Below are 25,954 nucleotides of genomic sequence, written 5' to 3'. Positions count from 1 at the left end.
GCTTCATCCTACTTAAAACCAGGAGTCCTCTTTATGACAAGCTGTATATGTAAGTCACATGACTAGTGACATGATGAAATCGTGTAGGTTAAATTAAGTGATGTCACAAAGGTACAAGGATTGCTACTTTGAAAAAGATTACACATCAGCGAAAATATAAAGGATTCAGGGTTATAAAATATATCAGTTGATTGATTGTAGTTTGTTTATTGTCCAGTGGCAACTAGTGGACCTCGGTGTCAGATGGATCTAAGTGGTTGAACTGCTGTATCAGTTGCATGTCAACAATGAGGTTGTAAGTTTGAATCACACACAACTTAGGTACACTCGACTCTAATCATAATTGACGAAGATTTTCTGATTTCCTACCAAAAGGTCTGTTGTTTTCTCTTGGACTCTGGCTTCCTCTGCCAAAAAAAAACTGTAATAAAAGGCTGAAATTTCGACTACCCATAGTAAGGGCATGTTGAATAGGGGGGAAGAAATGTTGTCTTGAAACAGGACACAAATTGGTCCCTGAAAGGAGATCTTTATTTTGTAGAATGAGGCACTCCTTAAAGTGCACAAAAATGTCGAAGATGCCATGGAAATATTCAAGACTCATTACTTGAAGAAAAACTGACCACGAAAAGACAAACAATGCACTACATATAACAGCCTGAGCACTATAAACCACACCAACAATAGGGAGAGATATAGTATTGCTAGTTTCTGTGTCATTTGGTCTCTTGTAGAGAGCTGTCCCATTGGTAGTCATATCACATCTTAATTTTTGTTTAGTCAAGCAAAATAAATGCATGAAATATCCAAAAAAAAAATAATTGTAAGAATTATTCCAGAAAATAAGCACAAATTGTAAATCTCTTTTATAATAGTTCCATACCTTACTCCTTTTGTTCAGAATCTAGCATTGTATCCTACACTTGTTTATTGACTACTAATACTAGTAATCGAAATAATGAAGCCAATCTGCATAGAAGCTGTTTGAAATAGCCACAAACATTTTAATTCTTTCATTTATTACAAAATTTAATAAAATATCACAGATTATGCTAGATCACATGAGAGCAATACTAGGTTCAGATGAGTATTTTAGTTGAATCCTGTCCATGAGAATATGATGATACTCATACAATAGATCTCCAATGACATATTTGAATAACATTGGACATTTGACACGGATTTCTTCCTCTATTTGAGTGTATGTCTTTGTACCTTTGTTCTTACTGTGGATTTTCCAATCAATAGAAACTAAAAATAAAAACGATACATGGGTCATATGTTTATCATTGTAAAGTGCTAAGTTATATTACTTTACATTTTTTAGTATGTGTATGTTGGAATGTCGTGTCAAATAAACTAACAAGAATAAAACAAAACTTCACAGGATAATGAACATGTAACCTAGTTTCAACTGCATACGACTATAACTACATAGGGATCATCCTTAACAAAAACTTTAATCTGATTTACACCAACACACAATTCCATTCAATGGATTATATGGCGACAGATGAATCCTCTAGGTTTAAGAAACAACTGAGCAATCATCGATACCTACTGATTAATTGACACAAGAACACCTCAGCAATCCTCTATACAAACTGTTTAAATGATTTGGGAACGACTGATAAATCCTCTATACTAACTGTTTAATGGATTCAAGAACGCCTGAGCAATTGTATTTACTAACTTCTGTATTGATTTGGTAACGACTTAGCAATTTTATGTACGCACGTTTACTTTAATTTAGATACGACTGAGCAATTATCTTTACTAACCTTTACATTAATTTGGAAACGACTTACCAATTTCATGTACTCTCTTTTACATTGATTTGGAAACGACTGAGCAATTATCTTTACTAACCTTTACATTGATTTGGAAACGACTTACCAATTTCATGTACTCACTTTTACATTGATTTGGATACGACTGAGCAATTATCTTTACTAACTTTTACATTGATTTGGATACGACTGAGCAATTATCTTTACTAACCTTTACATTGATTTGGAAACGACTGAGCAATTATCTTTACTAACCTTTACATTGATTTGGAAACGACTGAGCAATTATCTTTACTAACATTTACATTGATTTGGAAACGACTGAGCAATTATCTTTACTAACCTTTACATTGATTTGGATACGACTGAGCAATTATCTTTACTAACTTTTACATTGATTTGGAAACGACTTACCAATTTCATGTACTCACTTTTACATTGATTTGGAAACGACTGAACAATTATCTTTACTAACTTTTACATTGATTTGGATAAGACTGAGCAATTATCTTTACTAACTTTTACATTGATTTGGATACGACTGAGCAATTATCTTTACTAACTTTTACATTGATTTGGATACGACAGCAATTATCTTTACTAACTTTTACATTGATTTGGATACGACTGAGTAATTATCTTTACTCACTTTGACATTGATTTGGAAACGACTGCGGAATTCTATTAACTAACTTTCACGTGTATTTTGACACGTCTGAGCAATTCTAGCTGCCTACTTGGCATTCAGGTGTAGTTCAGTAATCTTTTATTTAAATAGCAATCTACAGATTTCACAGTTATATTACACTTTGAGTTACTGTGTTTTGAACTTGAGTAACAACCAGACAACTGGATTCAACTAGTGTTATCAAAATAACAATACACATGTATTTGTTAATGTTTTTGGTTATGAGTTCATTTATATGTTTTGGAGTTTAATTTGTGTGACGTCCATTTTCACCGAACAAGCACGTAATTTTAGCTGAGGACCACCTCTGGGTGCGGGATTTTCTCGCTGATTTGAAGACTCATTGGTGACCTTGGACTGTTGTCTGCTCTTTGGTCGGGTTGTTGTCTTTTTGACATATTCCCCATTCCCATTCTAAATTTTATTGTTAAATATACTAACTGTGTAATAGATCGAGGAATGTATTGACTTTGAGAGACACTGATCGATCGACAGGATTTGCCACCATATTAACCAGAGTTGTCGAATTTCCGAAGGATAACTGTTCTGTCATGTAAAACTCTGCAAAGTCCAGAGTCATCTGGGAATGTCTGTCTAGTATCTGTATTTCAACTCTAAAAAATGTACAGTAAAGTGCATGTTATACATTAAGAAATCCGAACAGATAAGATAAGATAAGATAAGAAAACTTTATTTTGATTCGGCATAAGTACAAATAAGCAACACAAGCTCTAAAGAGCTTTTGACCTAATATATATATAGATCAAACGAAAGCACTTCTAAAAAGATAGTTCAATTAAATATTTAAATTGTATGAAACGTCGCACGATACTGGTGTCACCTAACGTTACACATTCAAAGACGTAAGACAAAATAAAAACGTTGGAGTGCATGTTGTTCAGATGGCTTTTTACAATAAATTTTAAAGGATTGATTTGTTTTCCTAAGAAAAGATTATTTTTCTTAGATAAAAGATTTTAAGCTTTAGTTTTATTAACAAATTAAAAATAAACCAGATGCTCCGCAGGGCGCAGCTTTATACGACCGCAGAGGTTGAACCCTGAACGGTTGGGGCAAGTATGGACACAACATTCAAGCTGGATTCCGCTCTAAATTTGGATTGTGATTAAATAGTTGACACAGCATAGGTTTCTGACACAGAATGAATGTATTCAAATGAACTTAAAATTTTTGTTTTCTCTTAGAGCAATTCACTATGCTGTTGAATATTAATCCTCTCAAAAAAATGTTTGAAGAAATTTTCTTTTTATTTATGAAATTTCAAATGAGAAAAATTTAATCCAATTTTTTATTCACATCCCCCTTTCCCTTATTCCAAAACTAATTTCAATTAAAATATTCTAATGGAGTTTGCAACAATTACTACTCATTTAAATACATGATGTAAAAAAACTGCTTGTTATCACTGAATGGTAAAGATTATTTAAATTTATCAGTTGGTAGTAAAAAGTGAATATACATTGTATATTGTATATAACAAAGATTTAAGTTGATTCTGGACAAAGAAAGATAACTCCAATTAAAAAAAATTCTTGCAGATATTTCTTGCTTACTATACTGGACAAAGAAAGATAACTCTTAATTAAAAAAAATTTTGCTATTTCACAATATTGGGAAATTAGATATTTCTTGCCATTGCACAATACTGTGCAATTGAAAAGACTTGCTATTGCACAATACTTAATATAATAATTTTAGATCCCGATTTGGACCAACTTGAAAACTGGGCCCATAATCAAAAATCTAAGTACATGTTTAGATTCAGCATATCAAAGAGGCCAAAGAATTTAATTTTTGTTAAAATCAAACTTAGTTTAATTTTGGACCCTTTGCACTTTAATTTAGACCAATTTTAAAACTGGACCAAAAATTAAGAATCTACATACACAGTTAGATTTGGCATATCAAAGAACCCCAATTATTCAATTTTTGATGAAATCAAACAATGTTTAATTTTGGACCCCGATTTGGGCCAACTTGAAAACTGGGCCAATAATCAAAAATCTAAGTACATTTTTAGATTCAGCATATCAAAGAACCCCAAGGTTTCAATTTTTGTTAAAATCAAACTAAGTTTAATTTTGGACCCTTTGGACCTTAATGTAGACCAATTTGAAAACAGAACCAAAAATTAAGAATCTACATACACAGTTAGATTCGGCATATTAAAGAACCCCAATTATTCAATTTTGATGAAATCAAACAAAGTTTAATTTTGGACCCTTTGGGCCCCTTTTTCCTTAAATGTTGGGACCAAAACTTCCAAAATCAATACCAACCTTCCTTTTATAGTCATAAACCTTGTGTTTAAATTTCATAGATTTCTATTTACTTATACTAACGCTATGGTGCGAAAACCAAGAAAAATGCTTATTTGGGTCCCTTTTTGGCCCCTAATTCATAAACTGTTGGGACCGAAACTCCCAAAATCAATACCAACCTTCCTTTTGTGGTCATAAACATTGTGTTTAAATTTCATTGATTTCTATTTACTTTAACTAAAGTTATTGTGCGAAAACCAAGAATAATGCTTATTTGGGCCCTTTTTTGGCCCCTAATTCCTAAACTGTTGAAAATAAAACTCCCAAAATCAATCCCAACCTTTATTTTGTGGTTATAAACCTTGTGTCAAAATTTCATAGATTTCTATTAACTTAAACTAAAGTTATAGTGCGAAAACCAAGAAAATGCTTATTTGGGCCCTTTTTGGCCCCTAATTCCTAAAATGTTGGGACCAAAACTCCCAAAATCAATACCAGCCTTCCTTTTATGGTCATAAACCTTGTGTTAAAATTTCATAGATTTCTATTCATTTTTACTAAAGTTAGAGTGCGAAAACTAAAAGTATTCGGACGACGACGACGACGACGACGACGACGACGACGACGACGACGACGACGACGACGACGACGCCAACGTGATAGCAATATACGACGAAAATTTTTTCAAAATTTGCGGTCGTATAAAAAGTAACTTGAATTGAAACCTTTTAATTATATACATTTTAATTATAAGGGCAATCGATTTCTTTTTTTATGGATAAACTATGCACTGCAAATGCATTAATTTTTGCACTCCAGAATGTCAAAGCAAAAGGACTACGGCATATCTAGCATGGCAGTTCTGCACAAATATATGCAAGGGAATTAGCGGGAACAAATATTATAGCTGTTGTTTTCTATTAATTTGTATTATAGCGGATCCGACTATTATAGTCCGGAAAACACGTCAGTTCCGCGAGGAAATCTCTCTCCCCATCCCCTTTTTGTGAATCGGCAGAGCTTCAAAATAAAACATTAATTTGAAAGTTTTCTTATTAAGCAACACAATAAAATAGCCGTATTACAAATCATCTGTGAAACCGTAATCATGACAATTAGACGGAACGTTAGAAGCATATTTTATTAAATAACGTCAAAATCGTATGTGGGGACATTGTATCGGACATTTTAGTTTTATCTGATATCTTGTATATTAGATTTAATTTATGGGAATTTAATATCAAAATAGAGAAAAAAATATATACTTTTATCCATTATATAAAAAATTATGTAGCGAATGGCACTGTATTAAATAAACATCATGAAAACACAGAAAACGTAACTCTACGTTTAATTTGGTTTGAAGGGGACAAAATGTCGGACATTGCTAATCAACTCGAATAAAAAGAATTTGTTTTAAAATTTTCTGATTAGTGCATGAGGCGAAAGTGTGATCTTTGGACAAAATACTAGTATAAGAATTATTTACTTTCGACATGGGGATTGCTCTGGAATTCCCTTTTTTGGGACAAATAATTTTTTTTTACGGCAACCTTTCGTGCATGGGACACATAATTTGTATCATCTTGATCCCTTTTTCTTATATTTCCGTCTTTTCGAGAGAGAAAATCGACATTACGTAATCGCCCACTTATAAATTGCTTGTTCTAGACAAACTTTTATATCGTCTGGTAAAAAAAGATTATATGTTTTTTACGTTATTCAGAATTTCACAAAACTAAAAGTGTAACGCGGGACAAGGAAATAATATTGCAAAATAAAGGTTTTATTGAGTTTTAATTAATGAAAATGGTCTGTTACATATATACAAAATTGCAATAATCTGAAACAAGAGTTTAAAAGCTTTAAAATGATATACAACACTTTATAATATCATTGTTAATGTTTAAAAATTAGCAAGATGAATGTGTCTTGTCCGTGATTTCACCAAAGTAACACCATGCAGTAGCGTGCGACGTTTCTATACTAGTTTTATTCAGACGAAATTTGATTTTGGTCTAACAAAACAACTCTCTGATTCTGTGATTTGATAAATAAAATCCTCATGAATAGACGAAGATGCATTTTTTAATAGTTCCTGATGGTCATACATGTAGAAAGTGAAATAACAAAAATATCGAACTCCGAGGAAAATTCAAAACGGAAAGTCCGTAATCAAGTATAGATCTGTGAAATGGCAAAATTGAAGGCCCAAAAACATCGAACGAATGTACAACAACTGTCACATTCCTTACTTGATAAAATGAAAATTAAAAAAAGATAAGAGTGCGTCAGTAGAATTATTCAGTATCAAATCAACAACTTTAGGAAATTTTCTACTAATGAGTTGATGCACATCCTCCTATTAAGCATGTTAAACTTTGTTTTCGTTGGGATTGAAATTAAAGAAAGAAGATGGACATAATAGATGATACAGCAAGTCATAGCAGTCAAGTACACTCCGAATACAAATATATAATCACGGTGTAGTTGTAGAGAAGAGAGATTGGTTCAACGCAGCCCTAAGTTTAAATCTTTTGATAAAATGTCACGGCGACTATTTATTAACGCCATATCGTAGACTTCATCCAGTTACATGAGTTCTGGACAGAAAAGAGTGTTTCCACTTGGTTGTCCGGTCCTGTGGCTACCATTGACCAATTCCAGCATGATATATGATAAAACATGGGAATGGTGTTAAATATTTCAACTCAATACATTTTTAAAGCAGTCAATCTCATCATTATGGGTATTATAACTAAAGATGCATGCATATGTAACATATAGAGGGCAGGCTCGAAGCCAGAAATTTCCCAAAAAGGGGGGGGGGGGGGGGGGGGGGGGCGTTGGATACAATCATACTCAACTGTTACCATGTTTACAGTTACAATTCAAACAGAACGTCGAATTTAACAGTGATTATTTGTATTCAAAATGAGGGGGGGGGGGGTCAAACAAACCCCTCGATCCCCCCTCAGGCTACGGTTGTGGAGTATAGTTTAGATTCATAGAAATGTTTAACAGCTATATGATCATTATAGAGTTTATATATAAGAATACGTTTTCCTATAGAAGATAGTTAAGATTCTTTTAATGTTCCCCACAACTATAGGATCATAAAAGAGGTTATGAACAAGGAAGTTATAGGTCTTTGTCAATTTAAAAACTTTAAATAACTTAGGTAGAGTCTAAAAGAGGGTGTCTACAAGGTAGGTTCTGTAAACTTTCCTCAGCTTTCCGCTTGTCATAAATCTATAATGAAATACTTACACTTTAGGATGCAAAATGAGAAGGTTGACTGGATCTTTGAGGAGGTAGAAAACATCGTTGGGATCAGCTTCAACGAATCTAGACAAATTTTGGACATCAACAGATAGATGGAATAAATAACACACAACAGATACACTAAGAATCCAATACAAAGTTTTCCGAGTTATAATTGGCGATCGTTTATGACTTTTTGGCATATTTCATAGTCCTTTTTATAATAATTGATATCATTTTAAGTCGTTCCCTCGTGTTTACTATACTATATTATCGTCCGTACTATGTGAACTTTGAACCTAATTATCATGTTTGATAACAGTATTTTATATACCTTTGTACGAAGCTCTCTTAGATTTCAACTTTATGACACAGGTTTATAGAATCCATGTTTAACAGGTAAATATCATTGTTCGTGTGTATTGCTTTGCACAACTATTTGCTTTCTGGCTTATCTTAATACTAGCATATACCTTATTTGAAGTTTGTATTAAAATTCATCACAAAAACGTGACAGATAAAATGTAACGCTTCTATATGCATTCATTCTAACATTTTATATTGTTACTCATGTTATATGTTAGACATGATCGACACATGCATTTCAAACATGATAAAAAGTTTACAGGAACCTGTAATTCAGTGGTTGATGTTTGTTTATGTGTTACATATTTGTTTTTCGTTCATTTTTTTACATAAATAAGGCCGTTAGTTTTCTCGTTTGAATTGTTTTACATTGTCTGATCGGGGCCTTTAGTAGCTCACTATGCGGTATGGGCTTTGCTCATTCAGTGTTGAAGGCCATACGGTGACCTATAGTTGTTAATGTTTGTGTCATTTTGGTCTTTTGTGGATAGTTGTCTCATTGGCAATCATACCACATCTTCTTTTTTTTTTATATATAACTTGGTAGCTTACCGCGCCCGTACATTGAATCTCTAGATTATTATTTTGATGCGTTAATCGAGATATCAATGTGCTGCCGTTCCAAAAATGTTTGCCTTATATCTGTATATTTATGACAAGATATTAAAACATTTTCTTCTATCTCTACTTCAGTGCAGAATAGGTAAAAACGTTCTTCTCTTGAAATGTTGGGTTTATTATATATACCCCGTACGCATTCTATATGATCCTATATGTTAATATCATAATGACCAATGACTTATACATAGTTCTGTAATCTTGGTAAGATTGGTTTCAAGATTTAACGGAACACCATTGGAATAAAAATGTTACTGGAGATCTTAAAGTCATATGAATTCGTATGATTTTTCTTCAGCAAGATATACGAGGACTAAACTTGAATCAAAGTCAGATTTATTATCCTACAGTTTACCTGATAATGACTTCTTTTTTGTTTCTGCTAGTTTGTTTTACGTTTTGTTGTTGTTGTTTGTTTTTCTAGGGAGGGTAATTTCTCTATCTAAACAGAAGGTGTATTACTTTTTCCCTGGCTTACCTCCTCTTTTGGGGACTGCTTATTGCCGGTTTGATTAAAAAAAACCTACGAGGCAGGTAAAATGCATGATTATTAGGTGGCGTTAGTCATTTTAATTTCCATAATATTAAGTGTGCTGATAAGGTAAACATATTGGTGATTTTGAAGCAAATTCTTGCAATATATCTGGCGTCTTCTTTTTACCTAAGTCATACAAGACTCTCATATATGGTTGGAACAGGAAAATGTGTTTCAGAAGATGCAATCGCATATTTATTGAATATTTAGAGTATACACCCCACCCCTCCCGAAAGTCGCATTCAGTCGAAAGAGGGTTTTTTTTAATGCATGATCTAAATCGGTGGAATTTCGAGTATTGACCAATACGATTGTACATTATTATACTATATGAATGCCATCAAATTGGTGACCATCTCAACATCAAAACCATTGTTATTGTATTTTTCTATTGTCCTAAAAGCCTGAATTACTGGGATGTATCAATTAGTAATTCAAGCTTTTTGTCGAGCCTTCGACTTTAGTCGAAAAAGCGAGACTTTACGCGATCCTACATTCCGTCGTCGTCGGCGTCGTCGGCGGCGTCAACAAATATTCACTCTGTGGTTAAAGTTTTTGAAATTTTAATAACTTTCTACCAAATTTCTGGATTTCTACCAAACTTGCAATTGACAGAAGCTTGTTTATGATCATAAGATAGTATCCAGAAGTAAATTTTGTAAAACTAAAATTCTATTTTTCCGTATTTTACTATAAATGCCATGGACTTAGTTTTTTCTGCGGGGAAACAAAACATTCACTCTGTGGTTAAAGTTTTTAGTTAAAACAAAATTCCATTTTTTCCGTATTTTACTTATAAATGGACTTAGTTTTTCTGCGGGGAACCATTACATTCACTCTGGTTAAAGTTTTTAAAATTTTAATAACTTTCTTTAACTATCCTGGGTTTGTACCAAACTTGGACAGAAGCTTATTTATGATCATAAGATTGTATCCAGAAGTAAAGTTTGTAAAAAGATTACTCCGTTTTTTTCTGTTATTTACTTTTAAATGGACTTAGATTATCTTAAAATCATAGAATAGTAACAAGAGGAATATTTTTATTGATTTCTTTCCTCATTGTTGTTGAGCCTGCGATTTACAGCAAAAATAGGCGAGACACTGGGTTCCGCGGAACCCTTACAAATTTTTATTGCAAACCAGTCCACCAGACTATAACAGTCGAAAACATTGATTCTCCAGTGAAATATTTATTCAGAAACATATATACCACAAATATACATATTTTAAGTGGTATATGATTTTAAATGGTATATTTTAAAGATGTAAATTGTTTTATCTGGTTCTGTCCTGGCCTTTTATAGCATTTTTAATAGTATTAAACAATGTTGTTTTCTTATATGATATGTCTCTAATTTATGTCTAATCTTACGTACTTGCAGTATGTATTGTCATGAAAGCTCTTTATAGGGCCCTTTAATTGGAAATAAAATATTCTTATTCTTATTCTTATTCTTATTCTTATTCTTATTCTTATTCTTATTCTTATTCTTATTCTTATTCTTATTCTTATACCATTTGCAATTAATCCTTGCTTTTATGAAATTTCACTTGATCATACCATATGTTTAGGGATAACTTAAAAAACAAAACTTTATAGACACTGAAAAAGAAATAAACTGATGCTTGAATACCATTCAGAAGTAACAGGCCCCTTCTTTTTCAAGTATTTAAAAAAAAAAAATCTTTCATACAGTCAAGGATTTGTACTATTCAAATCATGGCATAGTGATGATTATATACAATTAAAACCGTGAGTAACTGAAAAAATGTTAAAAAAAAATGTGATCATAAAAATGTACGGAAATTTTAGTTGTTCCGTCTAGGATAAATTTTGTAAATATTTATTGACTTCCGGTCCTAGAAAAGGGGGCGTGCTTTCAAAAAGTAAATATGAAAATTCTAGTCACATAGAGTTCTACTCACTGAGGGCAAGGCACTAAGGCGTTAATACACAAACAATATATATTAAAGTTACCAAGACATCATATAACTATTTTACAGTTAATCATGAGATGAGGTCATAATGTAGGACGTGAAAGGTTATTGTTTTCCAAAATGTAAACAAAGATTTTTTGATAGATTTTAATTGACATAAAAACAGGTGTTTTATTCTTAAAAATGTAAAACTATTAGATTACAATATGATTGGACACTGAAACTAGTATCTGTATCGTTACTCTAAGATATCAATTCTGCTTTTTATTTGACTAAATATAGGTAAACAAATTCAACACAGGTAATATGCGGTCACAATGTAGACCTACCTGTACACTACAACTGTACAGTGCACGTTCATATGATAAGTCAACATGTCTCTCATATAGTCATCGATTAGGACATTTAGGCTAACAGTCGAGTAAGTTTTCATATTAAAGGTAGGATTTCAAATACGAGCAGATGATTGTGTTGTCCAAATAATTATGACATCTTGTAGATGTCTCAGATATCAGATATCAGATATTTCTGTTTTTCTTTTATTATAATAATTATACCAAAATGCTTTTAAAAAATATCCCGACAAGGCTATGTGATGGTTTTCCTCACCTATTAGTGAATGTGTGTTAACTTAGGGTTCACTGCTGATTAAATCAACACAGTGAGGAATAATGGGAATAACATTGCCAGAACACAATCTATACCATTTAGTGTCTACATTTTGTACACGAAGCTAGGTAGCTACCTGCCACATAACTGGCTTTAGATGACATTACAAGCAAAATTAAATAATAAAAATAAATTTCAATATGAACTTATGTTTTTTTCTGTAAAATTTCTATTTATTTTTGTAGATAGTATAATTGCTTATGGTAAAATAAATACAGACACAGCTAAGGATTGACAATGCCGCCAACAGGAAAAGAGGCAGCTTTGTTGGGAGTAGGAGGAATAGTAGGGGTATCATTGGCGGCCTGGAGAACTATGTTCCCATGGATTGGCTATGATTTACCAATATTGAAACTAGGAAGAAAATATGGAAAGAAAACAATGACAGATGCACTAAGTGGAAACTTTCTTGTTGATCTTTTTGAAATCTCTGCAAAAAATAATCCAAAAAAGCCATTTATAATATTTCAAGATAGAATTTTTACCTATGAGTTTATGAATGAACAGGCATGTAGAGTTGCCAATATAGCTTTACAGATGGGATTGAAGCTAGGAGATACTGTTGCTATTCTTGTATCAAATGAACCAGCATTTGTTTGGACATTTCTGGGTTAGTTTGGTGCAATTTTATTTTATAGACTCATGAACAATGAAGAAAGTTATAAAGATATTTTTAGGTCTGTTATAAAGTAAAACATTGTCATTCATTTTGTGGGTCTTTCAATGTAAACCAAACTTGTTGTGTGGACCTTTTGGTTGACTTATTAATCATGATTAAATATGTTTGATGTAAAAAAAACAAAAACAGAATGATTGATAATTGATATATATGTATTAATCTGACAGCACACTATGGGACCTTTGTACAATGTACTGTAGTAATAGTCTCTGGTTAATATGTCATGGTGTGCTATTTGGCTTATATTTGTGTAAGTGTTATTTTGGATAAAAAATATGTTTTCTTTAGAGATAGGAAATTTAACGTTTGTATTTTGTAAAAAAAATATTGATCTGTTTATTTTTTTTTTTAAAATACAGAGCATCCATATTTTATCCATTTTTATGCCCTATTTATGGGCATTATGTTTTCTGGTCTGTGCCTCTGTCCGACTGTTTGTTCATCTGGCCATTTGTCCGTCTGTCCTGCTTCAGGTTAAAGTTTTTGGTAGAGGTAGTTTTTTATGCCCCACCTACGATAGTAGAGGGGCATTATGTTTTCTGGTCTGTGCGTCCGTTCATCCATCTGTCTGTTTGTCCGTCTGTTCGTCCGTCTGTCCTGCTTCAGGTTAAAGTTTTTGGTCAAGGTAGTTTTTGATGAAGTTGAAGTCCAATCAACTTGAAACTTAGTACACATGTTCCTTATGATATCATCTTTCCAATTTTAATGCCTAATTAGATTTTTTATCCAATTTCATGGTCCATTGAACATGGAAAATGATAGTGCGATAGGGGCATCTGTGTACTTTGGACACATTCTTGTTATGCAGCTGAAGTTCTGTGAATCAACTTGAAACTTAGTAGACATGTTCCCTATGATATGATCTTATGCCAAATTAGAGATATACGGTCCACTGAACATTGAAAATAGTGTGGATGGGACATATGTGTACTTGAGACACATTCTTGTTCAACATATTTGATGCATTGTTGTCTTTATTAGATACATGACGTGTTTACTTATCATTAACTTTTACAGGTTTCTTGTATGCAGATATTTTCATTACTAGTATTATGTTGTTTTTGTCATGTCAACATGTACAAGTGAATGCAAAGCTTATCTCTGTCATCTATTATTGTCTTTCCACAGGTTTGCAGAAAATTGGAGTTGCCGTTGCTTTGCTGAACACAAATAACAAACATAAGCCATTACTACATTCCATAGAAATCAGTGAAGCTAAAGTACTGATTGTTGGTCAAGGTAATGTCTTTACAATGACATCAGTTTAAGCTAAAGTACTATTTAAAGCCAACCTAGGGCAAAAAAGTGAAGAACAGAAACAGTTGAGGAGCTATATCAACAAAAAGGACCAAATCCATCTTAGGTCAACACAAATTCCTTAACAAATCAATCAAGTTAGAATTGTTGAACAGACCAATAGACCAAAGAAAAAAAATATTTTCAGAACAAAGTGCTACATGTTTAAAAATGTGGTACTTAAGTCATATATAAAAAATCAAAATGGTTGCCCTCTTAACAAATTAAAGCAGACAAAAAAATAACTCCATAAAAAATTACATCAATGAAAATCATCTTTTAAGAAGTATCATACTTTTATCATGTTTATGGTAATCCAGATCTTTTTCAGCAATGTTATTTTGAAATAGTTCAAGAAGTAAAGAAATTTAACCATATTTTTGACAAATATTTAAAAATCAAAATACTTTTCACCTCAGGAAGTGATCTGTTTCATAATGTTGACGATATAAAACAGGAACTGCCCATCCCAGTCTACCTAATGGGAACAGGGATAGGAGAAGCACCAGTAGGGTACCAGTCATGGGACCAGTTGATGTTATCCGCTCCCCATGTAGAGATAAGCCGTACGGTGAGATCAGCGATGAATCTAATAACTCCCTGCTGTTACATCTACACCTCAGGAACTACTGGTAGGTTTTTGTGTGAAGATTGCATGAAATTCAATCAAAACCCTATAGGACTGACTTGATATAAAAATCATCCATTAGACTTATCACTACTTTTGAAATACAGTACAAAAACATAGTGCATTGATAATAATAGTGTAGACATTCTACTAACCATGATAATTTCAGATATTTATCATTGAAATATATGTTAAGATTTTCAAGTCAAAAAATAATATTTTGGTACTTGTCATAAAAATTACAATACTTTTGCAAGGTGCAGGAATATAAAATATCAGTAATGTCTGAGTGTAAAAATCCTGGATTTATCTTACTTTGTCCACAAAACAAGAAGAAACACTTGATGTTTGTATAAATAAAAGCATATGTAGGGATATAAAATGTAAATAATTGAGTAAACAGCTCTGAGTCGTAAAAAAAAGTTGAAATAAGCTACAAATCTAGTAGTCAACATATAATTCTGACAATTAAAAGTCAATTAACTTTTGTTCTTCAATTGAAAAAAAACCAACAGTATCTGTGTTTGTCTTTTAGGTCTACCAAAGCCAGCTATAATAAACCAAACAAAAGCTATAGGAATGAGCAAGTTTTTATACCTTGGTGGACTGGAACATGATGATATAGTGTATACTGTTACCCCTCTCTATCACAGTGCTGCTATACTAGCCTTGTTTACAACCATGGATTGTGGTAGGTATCACAACAATTATACACTGTTACCCTTCTCTATCACAGTGCTGCTATACTAGCCTTGTTAACAACCATGGATTGTGGTAGGTATCACAACAATTATACACTGTTACCCCACTATATCACAGTGCTGCTATACTAGCCTTGTTTACAACCATGGATTGTGGTAGGTATCACAACAAATATAAACTGTAACCCCTCTCTATCACAGTTCTGCTATACTAGCCTTGTTTACACCTATGAATTGTGGTAGGTATCACCACAATTATACACTGTTACCTCTCTCTATCACAGTGCTGATATACTAGCCTTGTTTACAACTATGGATTGTGGTAGGTATCACAACAACTATACACTGTTACCCCTCTCTATCACAGTGCTGCTATACTAGCCTTGTTTGCAACTATGGATTGTGGTAGGTATCACAACATTATTTATACAGTGTTACCCCTCTCTATCACAGTGCTGCTATACTAGCCTTGTTTACAACTATGGATTGTGGTAGGTATCATATTCAATTAAATTGTTATCCCTCTCTATCACAGTGCTGCTATACTAGCCTTGTTTACACCTATGGATTGTGGTAGGTATCACAACAATTATACACTGTTACCCCTCTCTATCACAGTGCTGCTATACTATCATTGTTTACAACTATGGATTGTGGTAGGTATCACAACAATTATACACTGTTACCCCTCTCTATCACAGTGCTGTTATACTATCATTGTTTACAACTATGGATTGTGGTAGGTATCACAAAAAATTATCTTCCCAGACAAACCCCTTATACTTTGAGGAATGAAAATAACACTCTTCACCCGCCTCTTGCTAAAACTAGCTCTTATTTTAATAGTTTCATTCCTTCCACTATAAGACTTTGGAATAGTCTTCCTTTGAGTTTACAAAAGTCACCAAGTTTGGGAATATTTAGAAGTGGAGTGGATAAGTTTTATAGGACTGATGATATATTTAAACCTTTCAACTATGGGATAAGGAAACTTAATATAAGTCATTGTCAACTCAGAAATAATGCTAGCAACCTTAAATCTCATTTATTTAATCAGTTCTTATCTGAGAACACTTTTTGCACAAACTGTAACCATCCTGTTGAGGATAACAAACATTTCTTTTTTATTTGCCCTAAGTATAATGATGTAAGACAGATCCTTCTTGATTCCATTTACTCCATTGTTGATAATGTTGACATAATATTGAATTACTACCTTTTGGAAACAGATTATTATCATATGATATGAATATTGCTATTTTTAAATCTGTTCAGAAATATATCAGTGACACTCAACGTTTTGTTTGAAACTTACTTAATTTATGTTTCATCTAGTTTTATTTTATTTTTTTCTACACTCCAATGTTAATTCATTTATTACACTAAGCAAGCTTAGTGTCTCCTTCAAGCCATATATATATTTCTAATGACTTATAAAGGATATTTGCATGTTTCAAGGTAATTTAAATAACTGATGATTAATTGCCTACATATTTATATATACTTTGCATTTATTAAGTAACACTGTTAACATATTTTGCTCGTGTGTGCTCACAAGTAGCATGCATGTTCCACTAAATTGCATTATTTTAAATACAGTTGTTGTAATTGAATCATACCTTGTACATGTATTATGGAGAGAGCTTTTATAGGCTGTGCCTGTTGCTCAATCCTTTTCATATCTTAATGAATAAAATATGTTTAAAATCAAATCAAAAAAATTATACACTGTTACCCCTCTCTATCACAGTGCTGCTATACTAGCCTTGTTTACAACTATGGCTTGTGGTAGGTATCATATTCAATTAAATTGTTATCACACTCTTCTTTAGGGATCTTTGACATTATTTTTACAACTATCTTGAATGAGATTAGACAATATAAAGAGATATTTGTTTCTGACTGTTGTTCAATGAGACCAGACAATATAAGGGTGATATTTGGTTTTAACTGTTGTTTAATGAGACCAGAGAATAAAATGGGACATTTGGTTTGACTCTTTAATGAAATCAGACAATATAAAGGGGATATTTGGTTTTGACTGTTGTTTAATGAGATCTTAAAATACAAGGGTGATATTTCATTTTGACTGTTGTTTAATGAGATTAGACAATATAAAGGGGATATTTGGTTTTGACTGTTGTTCAATGAGATCAGACAATATAAAAGGGATATTTGGTTTTGACTGTTGTTCAATGAGATCAGACAATATAAAGGGGATATTGGAATGTTATTGACTGTTCAATGTGAATTGCAATTGGAAAATGCTATTTGATATGATTGACTGTCATTGATGAGATTATTGGTATTTTTGACAATGTTTCCTAAGATTAGTAGATGTTAATCTGTTATATAGAACGTTAATCACCATTCTATGGTAGGATTAAGTGAATGGTAACCAGATATACTTTAAGTCAATGCCTAGACATTGTTTGATGAAATCCCCAGATATTTCATGTCATTGACTATTTCTAATGGATCACCAGGTATATGGTGACATGGAATGCTTCAGCTGGATTATATGTAAAGTTCTATCATTTTTTTTCAGGTAGTACAATGTTACTGCGGACAAAGTTTTCTGCTCATCATTATTTTGAGGACTGTAGAAGACACAATGTCACAGTCATTCAGTATATAGGAGAACTTTGTAGATATCTACTAGCTGTACCTGAGGTATGTTTGATTCACCTTTAAGAGTAAATTACTTTGGGTTTAATCCCAAAATCAGAAAGTTTTGTATCAAGGTATACAATTATATAAAGTTTTTTAGGGTTTTAAAGAAGATCCATTTTTTTTTTTTTTAATGTATGATGGAGTTGAAGTTCAAGCTGTATTTTTGTACAAGTGAACATAGTTTTTAGATTGATGAAGATATTTCTTGTTTTCTTCCAGGTGGTAAAAACTGTTTAGTTGTTGCATTAAGGTGAACACAGTCAGTGATATATGGTGTCTGCAGTTAATTTAGATCAATTAAAGTAATTATGATCAATTATTTCATGTTAATCATTGTCTTTAAAATTAAGGAGATAGACATTGTTCATGGCCTCATATCGTCTTATATTTGATCAGAAAATATTTGCCAAGTTACAAAAATTTACATTTTTTCTGTTTTCAGCATCCAAAAGATAAAGTCCATAAGATAAAGGTAGCTTTGGGCAATGGACTTAGGAAAGACATTTGGGAGAAGTTTAGGGATAGATTTAATATACCACAAATTGTAGAATTTTTTGGTGCCTCAGAAGGAACAGCTGCTACATTCAACGTTAACGGTAGAGTTGGTGCTTGTGGAAGACTTTCTCCACTTCTTGTAAGTATGTCTTTTCATGACCCAAATAGGACAACAGAATAATGATTTAAGTAAATACAAAAACAAAAACTTTTCTATTACATGTATTACATGCTGGTTTTTGATTTATTTCTAAATTGTTTTAGACCCTCAAATAAGTATGTCATGCACTTACCAACATAAACATTTCATAGTTTTATGAGCATTAACACCTTTCTTGCATATATTTCTCTTAATGAATATGAATACAGACTATGTATTGTTGTTTATCCTTTTTTAAGAACATGTTATAAATGATTTCTTTTACCCTACAAATCTTAGCAATATAGTATGTTTGAAAGTTTTTTTTAAGTTAAACCCATGCACATAAAAAAAAACAACAGATTTTTGTAATAATATATATTTTTTTGTCAACAATTATAAATTAAAAGATATCTTATCTCATATATAGTTTATAATAAACTCTTTTTTGGTTAACAATTTTCAGTCCAAACTACATCCCTCTGGAATGGCTATTATTAAATATGATCGTTTGAAAGATGCTCCATACAGGGATAAGAATAACAGATGTCTTCCTGTGGAATTTGGTAAGAATTATACATCAGATATCGTAGTTCAAAATCTGTATTTTGTTTTAGGTCAACTTTTGCTTCACATATTAAAAATAAATGTAGGTTTGTGTTGTTCTACGTGTTGATTGTTACAAACCAAGATATACGGTTTCAAGTATTTTTGCTTTTTCTTTTGATATGTCATAAGCCAAGCTATTGTGTGAAATGTTATAATGATGTTCTGTTTGCTGACATGTCATAATATAGGCTGATCCAGGGGGCTTGGAGGCCAACTGGAGTGGGACCCCCTTTAGGTCAGTCAGTCCCCCCCTCACCCCCTTATGAAAAGTTCTTGATCCAACACTGCATAATATACACTTATATATTGGTGATGAGAGAATATCAAGTTTATTGTTCCTGAGACATTAAATGGTGGAGGGAACTTGGGAACTTAGGGAAGTATATATACAGTGGATGTCAAGGGAAAAATAAACTTACTATGGTTTACATAGTCAGTATTGAGTCTTTTATCTTGCAGATAGAACAGGAAATTGTTTAACTAAATAAATAGTTTTTAAAAGTTTCAATTTTTACTTGTCTTTAATTTTGTACAAAAAAGTATGCAATGAGGTATACTTTGAGCAAACTATTGTGTTACATGGTATATATTGTGTTGATTTCTGTCTGTTGAAATATCACAATGAAATTGAAAATGGAACTGGGGAATGTCTAAAAGAGACAGCAACCCAACCAAAGAGCATAAAATAGCTTAAGGCCAGCCAACATGAATGGGGTAGTGGTTACAATTTTTGTGTTGTTTTCTCCTTTTAAGGTATCAATCAAAATATTATGTTGCAGGTTATTTTGTTATTTTGTATTTTGAAATGTCATAAAGCAAGGAATTGTATTACAGCGTAGTGTGGTTATTTTGTTGTTTTGTATTTTGAAATGTCATAAAGCAAGGAATTGTATTACAGCGTAGTGTGGTTATTTTGTTGTTTTGTATTTTGAATTGTCATAAAGCAAGGAATTGTATTACAGCGTAGTGTGTTTATTTTGTTGTTTTGTATTTTGAATTGTCATAATGCAAGGAATTGTATTACAGCGTAGTGTGGTTATTTTGTTTTCTGCTGATACAAGATATTTTGTGACAATATTTTGTTTTTACTGTTGACATGTCATTATCTAAATATTCACTTACTGGAATGAGTAGATGTTGTGTTGAACATAATTATAATAATTAAGATGTTATATAAAGTATGTACATTTTATATTAATTATTTGCCAGATAAATATTTTATATTTTTTAAAGAGGGTCAAAAGATACCCGTCAAACTCGTAAATTGAAAATAAAGTGACAACACCAAGGCTAAAAATGAAAAAGACAAACAATAGTACACACAACATAGAAAACTAAACAATAAGCAACACGAAACCCCATTAAAAAACTAGGGGTGATCTCAGGTGCTCCTGAAGGGTAAGCTGATCCTGCTCCACATGTGACAGCCATCATGTTGCTCATGTTATAACGTGATTACAAGCAAAGATGTCAAAGAAGTTGTATTGACAAGCTATATATAAATAGATGAATATTTTAAGTTATTTATGTAGTTGTCTATTTTATGTAAATGGATTGTTTTTACTAGATGAACCAGGATTGTTTATAGCAGGAATACCAGAATATTATAAAGATAAATTCTACAAAGGTCCTCAAGAAGTAAATGAGAAGAAAGTCCTGAGAAATGTGTTTAAAGATGGTGACTCATTCTTTAACTTTGGTGATTTGATGTACATGGACAAAGATTACTTTATTTACTTTCAAGACAGAGTTGGGGATACATTCAGGTATTTTTATCTATTTTGACCAAGCAAAGATGTGAATGTCTGTTTTAACATGAAAGTAAAAAAGTTGTAAGTGATACATGATTTGTATCCAGTATATATTAATTTTATTTTAACAGGAAAATGTGGTATGAGTGCCAATGAGACAACTCTCCATCCAAGTCACATTTATAAAAATATACCATTATTGGTCAAGGTACGGTTTTCAACACATTAAAGCTCTTGGCTTTAGTTTTTGCGTAAAATTCTTTTATATTATGACAGTAGATGTCAAAGGATACAAGTTTGCCATGCTATTGGATGCCCCTTTATTTTTCAGGATTTTTTATGGTGCTCAAACAACAAAATTTTGAAATAGGGTGGGGGGAGGGGTATTTTACCATTGTCAGTTTCTTCTATCTGTCAATATTTCGGTCTGTCTATATATTGAGTATATGGTTTTTACAGCCTTCCTCAGTTTATGTTTTACATTTCAGATGGAAAGGAGAGAATGTGTCCACCAATGAAGTAGCCAATATTATAACTTTCATGGACTTCATTCACGATGCTAATGTTTATGGTGTTACTGTTCCAGGTAAGTGTCAGTTATTCTGATGTCATAAATTGATAAATGCAGGGTTAAATGCATAATGTTGTCTCTTTGACACATTCCCCATTTCCATTCTCTTTTTTATTTTATAATGATAATACATAAAATGAACAAGGTAAAAATACCAGTATATATGATTCAACAGACCACACAAACCAACAAATAACTCCTGGGCAAAAAATAACAAACTTACAAAGACAAACATCAACTACCATTTCACGGTACAGATAGCCAGATTTGGTACCAATCTGAAATTACAATAACAGAAATACTGATCTCCAAGCAAAGTTAAAATTAGAAAGTCCCACATCAAATGGCAAAATCAAAAGCTCAAGCACATCAAACAAATGGAAAACAATGGTAGTTTCCTTGACAGGGTACATGCATTTATTCATGTGGAAAATGGTGAATTTAACTTATTTTTATTGATAGCTAACCTTTCACATGAATGACAGTGGCATACGATACTACAAAATTATAATGTGATATTGTTGATCTGGTTTACGTGAACACAATTATAGCTATTGTCTATCTAGAACATATGTCACTATATTCATTACTGTAAATAGATCCAATATTGCCATTCATAGTTAATGCTATAGGGTTTTGGTTTTGCTCATAGTTAAAGGCTGTACTATGACCAATAGTTGCTAACCTTTCAAGTCATTTAGTCTCTGGTGGAGAGTTGTCTTACAAGAAATCATACAACACATTCTTATTTTTATATTGAGGTCAATTCATTATTTAAAGCTTAATATAAAGTGCAGATATTGCACAATCTCTCGCCAAATAAATACCTAGGATTGGACTCAAACTAGAGTTGATGGTAGCATGTAATTGGAGGATGATTCTTGATTTTAGCTCAATGTTATGGCAATTTATGGTGTGGTAAATTTTAATCTTGATCATTTAGATACTTCGTGTCCAGTTGTTAATGTCCATTCTTGATGTTAGTTATTGAGATTATTTACTATTGTAAGTTTTTCAGGTTGTTAACTGTGGTATGTATTTGTTGTTGACATTGACATTGTTCCAGGTTTAGAGGAATCCTGCTTACATACTTAACCCTACCACATTCTGTATGTATGTGCCTGTCTCTAGTCACAAGCCTGTAATACATGTACAGTGTTTGTCGTTTGTTTATCTGTTACAAAAATTGTTTTTTGTACATAAAATAGGCTGTTGGTTTTCTCGTATGAATTGTTTTACATTTGTCATTTCAGGCCTTTTATAGATGATTAAGGGGTATGGGATTTGCTCATAATCAAAAGAGGCACAATGACCGATAGGTATTAATTTCTGTGTCCTTTTAGAATCATACCACGTCTTCTTTTTTATATTGAAGTAAAAAACTGAGATGCGTCTTTTCATTGCAGTCAAATACTGAGATTCATCATTAAGGTCAAATATTATGGTCAGTAAATGAGGTCAGTTGGTGATCTAAGTTAATGTTGTCAGTTAATCGGATTCATCACTATATATATATAAATATATATATATAACTGCGGTGCTGCATAAGGGTCATTGGGATGCCTCATTGAGTTCAGTTGTGGAGGTTATTAAAGTAAGATTTTTCTCAGGTGACAAGAATACAGTGACTTGATTAATTCAACCTTATAGGAAAAGATCAGATATATAATAGGCTTATTTTTAAAATCAAGATTTATTTTGTAGGTCATGATGGAAGAGCAGGCATGGCAGCATTGCATTTAAATGAAAATGAAAAGTTAACTACAGAAAGACTGAAACAAATTCATGACCATTGTTCTGAAAATCTACCTAGTTATGCCAGACCACTGTTTCTACGATTGGAGGAACAAACAAGAGTCACAGTGACCTTCAAACAACACAAGGTTGACCTTGTCAAGGAAGGTTATGACCCTAGGATCATATCTGAGCCATTGTATTATTTGTCAAATGAAGCTAAGACTTATGTCCCATTAGATGCCAGCAGTTTTGGAAGTGTGCTCAAATCAAGGCTTTGATATATATAATTTACTGAACAAAAGTTGTTTAAGTGCTATTAATCAGGAAGTAGATTATTTTGAATATTAAGCTTTATAATGAACAGTCATGTTGTAAGGGTAAAGTTCTTGGATATGTTTTATTTTTTTAATAATAAGCTATACAATGTATAATGAATGGTCCTCTTGTAAGGGAAAAGTTCTTGTGTTTTGAGAATTTTGTAAAAAGAAATCAATTGTGTTGTTAATTGATGTAGTTCAGGAATTATATTTTTATTAATTTTTATAATATGACTATAGGTGAGTCTTGCAATAATACCTTGCATAATGATATCTGATACATATATCTGTATGGTGCTTTACCTGAAACAACATTGCTTAATACTATCACAAATTTGGTCAATATTGAAAAATCACAACGATAAATACACACAATAGTTTATTAATATACAATACATACATGAAATTGATAACAAATTCACATTTTATACAAAGTTTTTTTTTACTGCTGAAGCAGGTTAAGAAATCCTTATTCCATTACATGTTTACTTTATACTAGGGCTGTTCTTGAGGTTATTTTTGTTTTAACCAAAAAATCCCAACAAATTGGATATGCCAGTCATTTAAAAATAATCTATCAGACGCAGATGTACTTATTATATCATTATGATTGTGTCGACTATAACTCCATTTTAGGAGAAGACTAGAATTTTTATTTAAGTTATGAGAACATTCTAGAAATATAGTTTACATAAATTTATTTAATATTATATATAACTTTTATTGAAGAAAAAACATGTGAAAAAATTGCAGGATAATTTATAATATTTGTATGGTTGTATATGTTTATACTATTGGTACATTCCTTTATTTTGATCAGTAAGACTCACTGCATGTCAGTTGTCTGACTGTGAAAACAACTTTTACCTCATATTTTTCTTACTACCATGATAAAAAAATCAGTATTTTCTGTTATTGCTTTGTTTAATCAGTATTTTTTATTAAAATGTAGAATTTGAGTATTTTATTATATAAAAATGTAGAAAATCATTACCAGTCACGTAGCTTGGAATTTTCAAGGGGGGTTCGTTGGACTCACAAACTCGACTTTAACAGTCACAATTCGAACAGAACATTGACTTCAACAGCGCTTATTCGTTTTCAAGGAGGGGTTCGTCTGAACACCCCAAACCCCCTCGCTATGGGTATGATTACTGTATATAAAGTCTCTTTTATCAATAAATAAGCAGAATAAGGTGGTTTATTTTAACATGTCGGACAGGTATAATTTAGAACGATCAATTTTAATACCTTCCAAATTAATCTAGACATTTCTTGAATTACCAGAAAAACAGAAACTGAAAACCTACCATTGACAATGCAAACGTTTACTACAAATAGAATGGTTAGTTAGGTCTGGTTTTTTTTCCATCATTTTTTTTTCTTCTTACAAAGCATGGCACTTATTTGACCTGTTTACACCTTTAAAAGGAAGTGATGGGTGTTTTCTATAATGAAGGGGAGATAATAAGACGAGAGCAGATACATAAGTGTATTGAACAAAATATACACTTATCTGTGTGGTAATAACTTTAATTAAATCAGATTTACACCTTTGAAATAAATGGTGCCATATTATCTTTACATTCTATAAGCATGAACAATATTATGTATAAAGCAGTATAACTTATGACTAATTCAGGGTTTTATTATATTGTTGGTCTTAATGTAAGTTGTTGATTTTTATAGATTATTTAAAATAAATTTAAACAAATAGTCATGTTCGTCTTATTAGTGAAGCATGTGTAATTTAGTATACAAGTATGACAGCTGCATGCTAGATATTAATACTCCTTACAAAAAATATTATTAAGGGCATACGATACAGTTTCAGGGGAGGTGATGATGTTGCTAACATAAAATGTTCTCTCTTCTTTTTCTTGAATTGTAGCACCGAATAAGAAGTAGTACTGAATTCGTCCTTACCATGGACAGCATGGTATATGCTGGTAATGATACAGGATCTATTTACCCCATTATATTACCAGTCTGAGGGGTTACCACCAGTTTATAATTGGTTTGATATAATTTTTACTCCATCTTTAGATTTCTGTAGGGACTTTGTGTTTTCGTTGTATATTTGTTTTTGCCATGTTGTCAGTTTCTCTTTATTTTACTTATGAGTTTTTTTGATTTTCCACTGGTTTCCTTTGTATATTTTCAATGCTCTTAAGGAAAAATATAGAAATCATTTCAACATTTATTGAA

General features: G+C 32.0%; 2 protein-coding genes across 9 annotated transcripts; one reads left to right on the top strand and one right to left on the bottom strand.

Moving 5' to 3' along the window:
- Positions 1-983: 983 nt before the first annotated feature.
- Positions 984-8,471, bottom strand: LOC134715666 (uncharacterized). Its single transcript, XM_063578000.1, has 3 exons — positions 8,031-8,471; positions 2,920-3,092; positions 984-1,251 (listed from the first exon to the last, which is right to left on the bottom strand). The coding sequence occupies exons 1-3, from the start codon at positions 8,225-8,227 to the stop codon at positions 1,058-1,060; spliced, it is 564 nt and encodes a 187-aa protein (XP_063434070.1). The 5' UTR covers positions 8,228-8,471; the 3' UTR covers positions 984-1,057.
- Positions 8,326-24,139, top strand: LOC134715665 (long-chain fatty acid transport protein 2-like). 8 transcript variants are annotated; one of them, XM_063577995.1, is made up of 11 exons: positions 8,326-8,423; positions 12,336-12,760; positions 13,958-14,068; positions 14,545-14,757; positions 15,289-15,448; positions 18,007-18,127; positions 18,570-18,761; positions 19,228-19,327; positions 20,938-21,136; positions 21,610-21,707; positions 23,397-24,139. In XM_063577995.1, the coding sequence occupies exons 2-11, from the start codon at positions 12,388-12,390 to the stop codon at positions 23,705-23,707; spliced, it is 1,878 nt and encodes a 625-aa protein (XP_063434065.1). In that variant the 5' UTR covers positions 8,326-8,423; positions 12,336-12,387; the 3' UTR covers positions 23,708-24,139. The 8 variants fall into 8 exon arrangements, with proteins under 8 accessions (XP_063434065.1, XP_063434067.1, XP_063434062.1 ...); XM_063577997.1 differs by lacking the exon at positions 8,326-8,423 and adding an exon at positions 11,385-11,430; XM_063577992.1 differs by lacking the exon at positions 8,326-8,423 and adding an exon at positions 11,401-11,585.
- The last annotated feature ends 1,815 nt before the right edge of the window (positions 24,140-25,954 follow it).

This window comes from Mytilus trossulus, chromosome 4 (assembly GCF_036588685.1).
Source record: "Mytilus trossulus isolate FHL-02 chromosome 4, PNRI_Mtr1.1.1.hap1, whole genome shotgun sequence".
Taxonomy (NCBI): domain Eukaryota; kingdom Metazoa; phylum Mollusca; class Bivalvia; order Mytilida; family Mytilidae; genus Mytilus; species Mytilus trossulus.
This window is presented reverse-complemented; position numbering and strand designations above follow the sequence as displayed.